At 56.5% G+C, this 11,425-nt stretch overlaps 2 protein-coding genes across 2 annotated transcripts; both read left to right on the forward strand.

Annotated features, from left to right (window-relative positions):
* The first annotated feature begins 1,351 nt into the window (after positions 1-1,351).
* On the forward strand, positions 1,352-6,663 carry LOC134416980 (carboxypeptidase A1-like). The gene is made up of 11 exons (XM_063153624.1): positions 1,352-1,515; positions 3,359-3,440; positions 3,822-3,956; positions 4,099-4,197; positions 4,715-4,816; positions 5,087-5,188; positions 5,298-5,408; positions 5,588-5,678; positions 5,814-6,013; positions 6,268-6,352; positions 6,423-6,663. The coding sequence occupies exons 1-11, from the start codon at positions 1,451-1,453 to the stop codon at positions 6,608-6,610; spliced, it is 1,260 nt and encodes a 419-aa protein (XP_063009694.1). The 5' UTR covers positions 1,352-1,450; the 3' UTR covers positions 6,611-6,663.
* A 1,185-nt stretch (positions 6,664-7,848) lies between these two features.
* On the forward strand, positions 7,849-10,804 carry LOC134417943 (carboxypeptidase A1-like). Its single transcript, XM_063155812.1, has 9 exons — positions 7,849-8,056; positions 8,138-8,239; positions 8,336-8,437; positions 8,518-8,619; positions 8,717-8,827; positions 9,014-9,104; positions 9,399-9,598; positions 9,781-9,865; positions 10,543-10,804. Exons 1-9 carry the CDS (start codon positions 7,901-7,903, stop codon positions 10,728-10,730), a joined length of 1,137 nt encoding a protein of 378 aa, XP_063011882.1. The 5' UTR covers positions 7,849-7,900; the 3' UTR covers positions 10,731-10,804.
* Positions 10,805-11,425: the final 621 nt, after the last annotated feature.

The raw sequence follows: 11,425 nt of genomic DNA on the forward strand, positions 1-11,425 counted from the left end.
GTGTGGAATCTCACTCCAACCATCCAGGGCTCGAGGGCCCCTGTCCCCTCCTCCTAAAGTGCCTGGTGTGAGGAGAGCTCCAGGTCTGGAACCCAAGCTCTTCACCACAGAGAGTGATGGGAGAGGCAAGAGCGTCACCTGGAATGAGGGAGAGCCAGGAGGGACACCAGGAAGTGCTTTTCACCAGGAGGAGAAGCAGCAGGACCTGGTGCCAGCGGGGCTGTGCAGCCTCCATCTCTGGAGGACTCCAAGATCCAGCAAGGAGGGCCCTGGTGGGTCCCCAGAGCTGCCCGTGCCACACCCAAGCATTGCATACAGAACTCCTATGGTCCCTTCCCACCCCAACCACCCCGTGATCCTGGAACCCCCTCAGCAACAGCCCCAACAGACCCCACACCTTCCCACGGCACCTCCTGCTCCTGGGGCAGCCAGAACCCCCCGGATTCAGTGGAGAAAACCACGGTCAGAGGATGTCAGCTGTAAAAGCTGCCCTGGGAGGTGCCTGCCAGCCTGGGAACACAGCCCAGGAACCCAGAGCATCCCTGACAAGCACGGTGGGAGCTCAGGGGCAGCGCAGATAAGGCCCAACAAAGGCCCTGCTGTAACCTGCAGAACAAAGACACTGCTTTACCTGGGGAACAAAGACACCTCTGACAAACTGACCTCATGGACAGCCCCACTCAGTGACAGCTGCTCACAGCCCCTGCTTACAATGAAAACATAAAAATAATTCATTTTCTACCCAAAAATGATCCTTTCTGTCTGAGCATTACCCCAGCTGAACGTCCTTGTGCACCTCTGAGCTCCACGACTTCTGTCCGCTTTGAAGTGAGATTTCATCCACCATCAAGTGACCCCACTCCTGGGAATGGTTTGATGAATTATTTGAATAATATATCTTACATTTTATACATCTGTATCTATATCTATATACATGTATGCATAAACTAATTAATCATAAATAAATCTACGTTTAAATGTTTGTTTTTTCTGCAAGTAACTTTGTAGTAGCTTGTCATTACACATGCATTACTAATCATAATTATGATTGACTTACTCATAGCAATGTGTAATGAAGAAATCCATGGAAACAAAGAGGTGTTTCCTTGTGGTTTTGGGGCTCCTGTGACCACGCCATCCCCACCGTCCCACGCCCGTGGGTTGGGAGCCGCCCGTGCCCACGGCAGCTCGGGGCTGGGAGCAGGGACACTCATCCAGGACCCACTCACCGAGGGAGACGTTATCAGATCCTCCCTAATTTGGCTGCTCTTGTGTTGACTTTGCCAAATAAAGCAAACATTTGGGCTCTGGAGCCCTTCCTGCCTGCTCTGTTTGTCGCTGCCGACGCCGCGGGGGCGGCGGATGCGGCCCCGGTGAGGAGCTCCGGGAGGGACCCCGACACCGAGGGGGTTCTGTCCTTCCTCGGGGCTGTGCTCTGCTCCCACCCACCATGGAGACCCTCCTGGTCTTCCTCGCCCTCCTGGGGGTCAGCAGCACTGAGCAGCTCTTCGTGGGGTGAGTCCTGCTGGGGCAGGGGGCGGTGGGACACCCTGGCTGGGATGGGGACGGTCCCTCCCCACCAGGGTCTCTCAGGGTCAGCCTGAAGGGTGACATCCCAAAGGATGGAAATCCAACAGGGGTTTTGCCAACTGGGAAAGGTTTGGTTTCAGCCCAGGGTTGGAGGGAGGTTTGGAGCAGGTAGAAATCAGGGAATGCTGAAGCCTGAGGGCATCGCTCCGAGCTTTGCCAGGGTGGGGAATCCCAGAGGATCAGGGGATGGTGTGTAGGGCTCAAAGATGATGGCTGTGGAGGCATCCAAGGATTGTGGGAATGAAAACCAAAGATTGCTGGGAATAACCAAGGATTGCTGGGAATAACAGCCAAGGATTGCTGGGAATATCAGCCAAAGATAACTGGGAATAACCAAGGATTTATGGGAATAACCAAGGATTGCTGGGAATAACCAAGGATTGCTGGGAATAACTAAGGATTGCTGGGAATAAGCAAGGATTTATGGGAATAACCAAGGATTGCTGGGAATAACTAAGGATTGCTGGGAATAACCAAGGATTTATGGGAATAACCAAGGATTTATGGGAATAACACACCGTGGGAAAGAACAAGATGTGGCTGGAGAGGGCCCTGGGGAGGGAGGGCAGCACTTTTCCAGAATAACACCCTGGTGTTGCAGCTCCTGCAGATAAGAACAGCACCAGGGCAGGAATGAGGCTGAGAAGGGGGCATGGAATATAGGGGGGGTCAGGACAACCCAAAACTCCCAAAGCTTCCAGAAAGGTCTGAATGAATGGACTGGCAATGAGAACTAATTTGTAGAGAAAGTGGGAATTCTGTGTTCAGAGCAGGGAAAATTTATCCATAAAAAAGTCCCCCCCAGGACGTCCCAGGAGCTGGACTGACACTGGAGCTGGGGCTCTCATGACCCAGGGAACAGCTGGAGCTGTGCCAGGGGGGTTTAGGTTGGATATCAGGAAAGGTTCCTGATCCAGAGCATGCTGGCACTGCCCAGGCTCCCCAGGGGATGGTCACATTCCCAAGGCTGCCAGAGCTCCAGGAGCGTTTGGACAACGCTCTCAAGGACAGGGTGGGATTGTTGGGGTGTCTGGGCAGAGCCTGGAGTTGGATTTGGTCCTTGTGGGCCCCTTCCAGCTCAGGATATTCTGTGATGTGCCTGACCCACCTTCCTCCCTGCTGTGGTTGAGGGATCCATCCAGGATCCCATCACTCTCCTCCAGGCAGGGGCGGCTGCGAGCCAAGACTGTGCAGGGGATGTCAGGGCTGCTCCCTGATTTTGGAAACATCACAAGGATTTATTGCCTGCCTGAGTCCCCCAGGCACAGAATGGAAATTGTTATCTCCTGGGGAGGTGGTTACACTGATAAATGGGAGTTAAGAGGATGAAAGGTACGAAAGGGGAAAGGTGAAGGAATTTTGTGCCATTTTGGGAGCAGCTTTCAGCACTGCCCAGCAGGAGAGCTTGGAAGTAGAGGATTGATCCGAGATGAGAAAACCTCTGTCCCACAGAACATTTCCTCCTCTCCAGGGGCTGTGCCTGTCCTTGGGAAGCCCAGCCAGGCTGGATGGGACCTCTGCTAGGGAATACATCCATAGATACAGAACATACCCATGGGAGAGATTCCCCAACATCTGGGGAGCTGATCAAACAAGGCTGGAGATCATCTCAGACCCCCAGCACTTGCTCTTTTCCCATCATGGCTGCTCTGAGTCTGCATTTTTTTCTCTCAACACCCACAACTGATGAATTTTCCAACCCTCTGAGCTGGTGTGGAGCCTCCCCCAGGGCAGAGTCCCTCCCTGTGACCCCCGTGCCTCCCTGCAGGGACCAGGTCCTGCGTGTCACGGCCAGGAAGGAGGAGCACATCACCCTGCTCGGGGTGCTGGGCGAGCAGGAGGAGCTGCAGGTGAGCTCTGAGGGGCCCTGAGCACCCCCTGGTCACAGACCCTGCTGAATCCAGGGCTTCCTCCCATCCCTTTTCCTCCACATTTTGGAGCTGTATAATTTAGAACCATACAAATGTGAATTTAACCTGGGGCTCCCTGAGCTCAGAGCTCCATTTGTATGAACTGGGAACATCCCATAAATACTCAAACAACCTGGGCTGGAACATTTCTGTAAATCCCTACCCAGACATCCATCCGGGGCCCAAAATTTGCCCCAAACCCTTTTAAGACCCTTCATGAAAATTCCTGTGAGACCCTGGAGGTGCTGGGGAGCTCAGTGGATGAGCACCAGCACAGGATGGGGTGAAGTTTCCCCTTTCAGCCCAACTTCTTCTTCCCAGGTGGATTTTTGGCGTCACCCCAACAGCCTTGGCCACCCCGTGGACCTGCGGGTGCCCTTCCCCAGCCTCCAAGGAGTCAAAAAATTCCTGGATTTCCATAATTTTTCCTACAGCATCATGATCGAGGATGTGCAGGTAATGGCTGTGACAGGAACAGGATGAGCTCCTGCAGCCCAGCCCTGAGAGAAAGTCCAAAAGTTGGAAATCAAGGGAAAAAATCCAACCCCCTCCTCCTTACAGCCTTTTTGATCTTGGGTTTTTTTTGCCTGCTAACCAGGAATTATTGGATGAAGAAAAGGAAAGCATGAGGAGGTCCAGGAGGGTGAAGAGAAGCTCCAGGATGTTTGATTTTGCCTCCTACCACACGATAGATGAGGTACCTTTCCCTGCAGAGCACTGCCTTTGTGCTGCTGGGGTCACATCCGTGTGGTGAAGGTCGTGGTGAGTTCTTGGTGACAGGTGAGACCTCCCTGGACACGTTCCTCCTCCTTGGTGGAGCTTTCAGCTGAGATGGGAGACTGGGAAACCTTCCACATCCAGCGTGGCCACTCCTGGAACCTCCCACCCTGTGGAAGACATTTTCAGCTTCACTTTGGGGGTGCTTGGAGCCCCGTTTGGGACTGGTGGGGGCTATGATGGTGTTGGGGGGGTCTTAGAACGTTTCCCCTCACCATTCATTCTACTTTTCCAAAAATGTTGGGACATGCCTTTCCCTGCTCACACAGAGCCCCAGCCACCCCGTGTTCTCCAGGGGAGCACAAGATCTCCCCCAGGGAGTCCCAGGTCTCCGGGGAAGCACCAGATCTCCCCCAGGGAAGCTCTGCTTGTTGCATCTCACAACCAAAAGGTGAGAGCCAGGCTGAGCCTGGTGAGCCAGCAGCTCCTCCCTGCAGATCTACGAGTGGATGGATGTCCTGGTGGAGGATCACCCCAAGCTGGTCAGCAAGGTCCAGGTGGGGCAGAGCTACGAGCAGCGGCCCCTGTACGTGCTGAAGGTGGGTCCTGGGGCAGCCTTGCCCTGGAAATGCCCTCAGGGTGAGAGGCTGTGCCAGGGGAGCTCAGGGTGGGCACAGCAGGAATTGCCCCATGGAAAGGGGGTGAGGCTGCCCAGGGGCGTTTGGGGTGCCCAGCCCTAGAGGTGTCCCAGCAACTCCTGGAGGTGGCACTCAGGGCTCTGGGCTGGGGACAGGTGGGGATGGGGCCCAGGGTGGATCCCATGATCCTGGAGGGTTTTCCAGCCTCGGTGATCCCGTGGCTCCGCACAGTTCAGCACCGGGGGATCGAGCCGCCCGGCCATCTGGCTGGACACCGGCATCCACGCGCGGGAATGGATCACCCAAGCCACCGGCGTCTGGACGGCCAACAAGGTCACCTTGGGGCCACCTGGGGTGTGGGACCCCAATTCTTACCCTGCATCTGTCCCACTCCTCATCTCCGAGGGGCACCGGGGCAGCTCCTGCTCCTCTCCGTGCACAGATCGCCAAGGAATACGGGCAGGACCCCTCTGTCACGGCCATCCTGGACAGCATGGACATCTTCCTGGAGATTGTCACCAACCCCGACGGCTTTGCCTTCACCCACAGCTCTGTGAGTGCAGGGACACCTCGGGGAGATCTTGTCCCAGCGCTGCCCCCAACCACAGCTGTGTTTTTTGGGTGGGGAGGGATGTTCCTCCATGTGGGGTGGTGAGTGGAGATCCCTGGAGATGCTTGGACAGGGGCTGGGACTCACATCCCTGTTCCTGTGTCCTCTCTGTGTGCTCCTAGAACCGCCTGTGGCGCAAGACCAGGTCCATCAACGCTGGATCCCGCTGCGTGGGAGTGGATCCCAACAGAAATTGGGATGCTGGCTTTGGAGGTGAGACCTTGGCCACCAGATCCCATACCAGGCATTGCTTGAGCCTCAAAACATCAAAACTTTCTGCTAGAGTGGAGAAACCCAGGGATGGAAACCCTTCCTGAGGGATCCTCTCTGGATCTCCCCCTGCTCCAGGTGCCGGCTCCAGCAGCAATCCCTGCTCTGAGACCTATCATGGCCCTCACGCCCACTCCGAGCGGGAGGTGAGAGCCATCGTGGATTTCATCCGCGCCCACGGGAACGTCAAATCCGTCATCTCCATCCACAGCTACTCCCAGATGCTGCTCTTCCCCTACGGATACAGGAGGGCGCCCGCGCCCGACCACCAGGAAATGGTGAGATGGCCCCAAAACGTGGGGCTGGGACCTCTGGCAGAGCATCCCAGGAGCTCCCCTGCTCCTCTCATTAGATGCAACCTGAATATCAAACCCCTGCACCTGGGTTCTGGAGGAGGGAGGTTGTGAGATGGACCTCAAACATCAAAAATTAAGGGTTTTTGGGAAAACCTATAGCAGATGGGATGGGGAATGATGGGCTCTAGATCCCCGTGATCCACCAGATCCCAGCACTTTTGGCGGTTCCTTTGCAGAATGAACTGGCTAAGAAGGCCGTGAGCGACTTGGCCGCCGTGTTCGGGACAAAATACACCTACGGCAGCATCGCCAACACCATCTGTGAGTGTCCCTCCCTCACCCGCAGCAAATCCCCAGAGAACGGGCTCCCATCGGGCTCCTCTCCCTGCAGACATGGCAGGAGGCACCACCATCGACTGGGCCTATGACAACGGGGTGAAATATTCCTTCACCTTGGAGCTGAGGGACTCGGGGCGCTACGGATTCCTCCTGCCCAGCTCCCAGATCGTCCCCACTGCCACCGAGACGTGGCCGGCGCTCCTGGACATCATGGTCCACGTCCTGGAGCACCCATACTGACCCAGCACCTCCCCCAGCATTCCCTGCTCTCAATAAACCCTCATGGACATTCAGTGGTTTCAAGCACACTCATTATTTTTCATGCTAATCTCCAAAAAAAGGGGTGGGAAAGGACTCCCAGACCTGCAGGTGTTGATTTTCCCCTCGTGACTTTGGCTCAAAGTCCCCATCCTTTGGAGCCAACAGCCAGCATGGGAGGAGGAGATGGGGTTTTTTGGGCAAGCAACCCCAAATTTTGGGGTTTTGAGCAGCTTTGCTCCATCATCCTTTCCCAGGGGGCTACAAGGAGGGACAAGGGTACCCTCAGGGTATTTGCTGTTTAGTTGTGGCTACTGGGACAACTGTCACCTGCTCTGACCTCTGTCCTGGGCCAAGCTTTACACCACTTTCCTCAGCCCAATTTTAAACCAGTTTCCTCATTGCTGTGGTTCAGGGATCCAGCTCACCAAGCCCCAAGTGAAAATCTGCATTTTGTGCATTCTCAGCCCAAACTGATCCTTTCCCTCCCCTCAGCTGGCACTGAAGGCTGTGGGATTTTGGCACCTCCCGGTCTCACCTTGCTGGCAGCTGACTCACCAGGGCCCCAGCTGGTTCCTGGGACAGGTTTGGCCAGGACTGGGAGTGCCTGGATGGGGACAGCAGGGCCTGACCTTGGCTGGTGGCAGCCAGAGCCTTCCCAGGGCCCTGGGAAAAGGGACAGCTGGAGGGGCCGGGCTGGAGCCACCATCCCATGGGATTTAAGAGGCCCCAGGGCACTGCTGGGACCTGAGACTGGCTGTCCCTGCTGACCATGAGGCTCCTCGTGCTCCTGGCTGCCCTGGTGGCAGTGGCCACCTGCACCGAGACCTTCTTTGGGTAAGGGGCTGGGATGGGGACGGTGGCACTGGGTGGGGCAGAAGGAGTTGGTTCAGCCCTGAGGGAGCACAGGGAAAAGGCTCAGGGGAAATCCCTGGAATGGGGGGATGGATGGGTGGGGTTAGGTCGGATTAACGGGGCCGGAGCTCGTCCCACAGCCCTCAGCACCCCCTGACCCCACAGGCACCAGGTGCTGCGTGTCGTCCCCCAGAGCGATGAGGAGCTGCAGAAGGTGCAGGAGCTGCAGGACCTGGAGCATCTGCAGGTACTGGGTGTGGGGGTGGACTCTGGGGTCACCCCCCAGCCCACGGCCTTCATTTTACACCCCATAAGCAAAGCAAGGATGGGGTTGGATGTGGGACCATGGGAACCAAGCAGTGAAAAGCAAGACAGGCTGGTGCTGGGGGTGCATCCCAAGGCAGGATCTCACCCCTCATGTCAATTTTTCCCACCCAGCTGGATTTCTGGCTGGAGCCCCGCAAGCTCGGCCAGCCCGTGGACATCCGCGTGCCCTTCCGCAGCCTGCAGGCCGTCAAAGTCCACCTGGAGGCCTCTGGGGTCTCCTATTCCATCATGATCGAGGACGTGCAGGTCAGCAGTGGCGCAGGGGAGGTGAGGGAGAGGGGGGATCCCATCAGTGGGAATGGGGCTCATCCCACCCCTGTCCCACAGGCCCTGCTGAATGAAGAGAAGGTGGAGATGATCCGCAGCAGCCGCCACCGCTCGGTCGACACCGCCACCTTCAACTATGAGGCCTACCACACCATAGATGAGGTGGGAAAGCACAAGATTTGGGGAATTTTGGGGGAAAAAAGTTTGCTCTTGGGCAGGGGGTGAGCTGGGAGTCACCCCCACATCTCTCATTGCCAGATCTACAACTTCATGGACATGCTGGTGGCCGAGAACCCCAACCTGGTGAGCAAGCTGGAGATTGGCCGCTCGACCGAGAACCGTCCCCTCTACGTGCTCAAGGTGAGGACGTGGGGATCGTGATCCAGAGGGGGGGAAGTGGTGACAGGGACAAAGCCAACCCCCCCTCTCTGCTGTCCCAGTTCAGCACAGGGGGCTCGAACCGCCCGGCCATCTGGATCGACACCGGCATCCACTCCCGCGAGTGGGTGACACAGGCCAGCGGCGTCTGGTTCGCCAAGAAGGTACTGACACACCCCACAAGGGTCCTCAGGGGCTGTGGGATCCAGGTGGGTGATCCCACAGGGACAACAGGGAGCTCCAAACATCCATCCTCTCTAGATTGTCGAGGATCACGCAAATAACGAAGGAGTGGCCTCCATCCTGGAGACGATGGACATCTTCCTGGAGATTGTCACCAACCCAGACGGCTTTGCCTACACCCACACCACGGTACTGCCCTGGATCTCCTCTCCCCGGTTCCTACTCCTGCTCTGGATGGGGAGCAGGATTTGGGGGGTTGCACATCCCTGAGAGGGCAAAGCCTCCTCACCCACGTTTCCATGGGATGGGAAGGGGCCCACACAAGCTGTGGAGCCCCAGCCCTGGGCACCAGCTGAGGTGGCTCTGCCCTTCCAGAACCGCATGTGGCGCAAGACCAGGTCCAAGCACGCGGGCGCCATCTGTGTCGGAGTGGATCCCAACCGCAACTGGGACGCAGGTTTTGGAGGTCAGAGCTGGCCCCTTGCCCCTGTGGAGCTTTTCCACTCTCCAGCTGGAAGCTCCAAAGCTGTTTCTGGCTCAAAGATCCATTGATGTCCCCTGGGGAAGAGGTGGGATTTGCTCTCCTGGTTTGGGCTTTGTGGCCCCACAGTGACAAGTGAAAGTCACCATACAAATCTCTAGGAGGAGATGCCCCAGGAGCATCTCTTGATCACCACCAAGGAGCTGGGGGGTGGGAAAACCTCTTGGGCTTGGAATGCCCCAAATTCCCGCTGTGTTCTCACCATCCTCTTCTCCACAGATGCCGGAGCCAGCTCAAGCTCCTGCTCGGAGACGTACCATGGACCCTACCCCAACTCGGAGCCCGAGGTGAAATCCATCGTGGACTTTGTGAAGAGCCATGGCAACATCAAGGCTTTCGTCTCCATCCACAGCTATTCCCAGCTCCTGCTCTACCCCTACGGCTACACCGAGACCCCGGCACCAGATGAGCAGGAACTGGTGAGGCCCATGTGCTTTGAGGGGCTGGGATGGGGTGGAGCTCTTCTGCTGCTCCAAGGGGGAGCCACCTCTGTCCTGCACCCCTTGGGAAGCTGGGAAGAGCTTTGTTGCACCCAGAAAAAGCTGTACCCACAGGTTTGTCCTTTCTGTGGCTCATCTTTCCCTGTTCCCTGTATTCCCAGCACGAGGTTTCTGCCAAGGCCGTGGCAGCTCTGTCCTCCCTGTATGGCACCAAGTTCACCTACGGCAGCATCATCACCACCATCTGTAAGTGCTGGGGCAGCCCCAAAACCCCCAGATCCCAAAACCATCCCTCACACTGGCCAAATATCCCATGGGATTCCTGTACTGTCCAAGTGTGTTTCTATACTTTGTAATAGCTTTGGTTTTGTATCCCCGTATTTTTCCCATATGGTTTACCTCAGATTGTACCCCCCTCTCTTCACCTGTGTAATCCCTTTGCTGAGATCATCCCCAAATCCTCACCCTGGCTCTCTGTCAATCACTCAGCATCCCATCCCCTCCATCTAGAAGTTTCAGTTCAGGACATTGAGTGATCAGCCAGAGGCCAGGGGTCAGCCCTATACGCTGTCCTAAATGTTTGTCCCCCAATATTCATCCCTTAGGGTCACTTATTGGTCAGTAAGTGTTATCTGCTTTAGGTTTCCACCTCCCTTTAAATGCAACCTTGGCACATCTCCTGGGACTCTCAACAGGAGCCCCTGGAGGTGTAGGGGCTCCTTCAGAATAAAACCTTGGATTAACCCCTGCTAAGAGTCAGCCTTTTATCCTCTACCCATGTCTCTGGTGTCTCTCCTGCTGCAAAGCTGACCAGCCTGGCTGCCCTCACAGTGTCCCCCTGCTGTCTGCCAAGCCAGGGCTCCTGAGAGACTCCCCGAGACACTACAAAGCTCTGAATCCCACCTTCCTTTTTCCTCCCCCAGACAGAGCCAGTGGATCGACCGTGGACTGGACCTACAACCAGGGGATCAAATATTCCTTCACCTTCGAGCTGCGGGACACGGGGCGTTACGGGTTCCTGCTGCCCGCCAAGCAGATCGTCCCCACCGCCCAGGAGACCTGGCTGGCGCTGAAGGTCATCATGGAGCACGCCAGGGACAACATGTACTGAGCTGGGAGCAGGCTGCAGCAGCTGCAGAGAGGGGAGAAGGCACTCAGTTAATAAATGCAAAGAAGGATGAGAAAAGCTTGTGGGTTGTTTTCCCTTTTTCCCAAACTGGGTGGAAAAGGCCTTTCGGAGTCGGGGTTGGTGCCAGCACAAACAGGGTGTGCTGGGTCATGGCCTGGAAAAGGAATTGATTGAAAGGGCATGAAAACAGCAGGAACAAAAAGGAAGGAAAGCGGTGGTTTTCCCTTTGATCTGGCAGAGGATGGGAAGGGAATTGGGCTCTGGGACACGAGGCCAGCAGGATTTACTGGGACTCCAGCAGAGCTGCAGAGGGACTGGGGACAAGGGATGGAGGGACAGGACACAGGGAATGGCTCCCACTGCAGAGGGAGTCTTGGGAATTGAGAATTCCTGCCTGGGCTGGAATTGCCAGAGCAGCTGGGGCTGCTCCTCGATCCCTGGAAGTTTTCCAGGCCAGGCTGGACAGGGCTTGGAACACCCTGGGACAGTGGGAGGTGCCCAGGAGCTGGAACTGGATGGGCTTCAGGGTCCCTTCCCAGCCAACCCTTTCTGAGTGTGTGACCCCTCCTCACCTGCTGCAATCCCTAGGGAATGGGGAGCTGAGCCCCTGCTCACTCCCAGCCTTTCCAGGCTCTCCACAGCTCTCAAAGCTGCAAATAAACCACCCAAACAGATGC

This window comes from Melospiza melodia, chromosome 4 (assembly GCF_035770615.1).
Source record: "Melospiza melodia melodia isolate bMelMel2 chromosome 4, bMelMel2.pri, whole genome shotgun sequence".
Lineage (NCBI taxonomy): Eukaryota > Metazoa > Chordata > Aves > Passeriformes > Passerellidae > Melospiza > Melospiza melodia.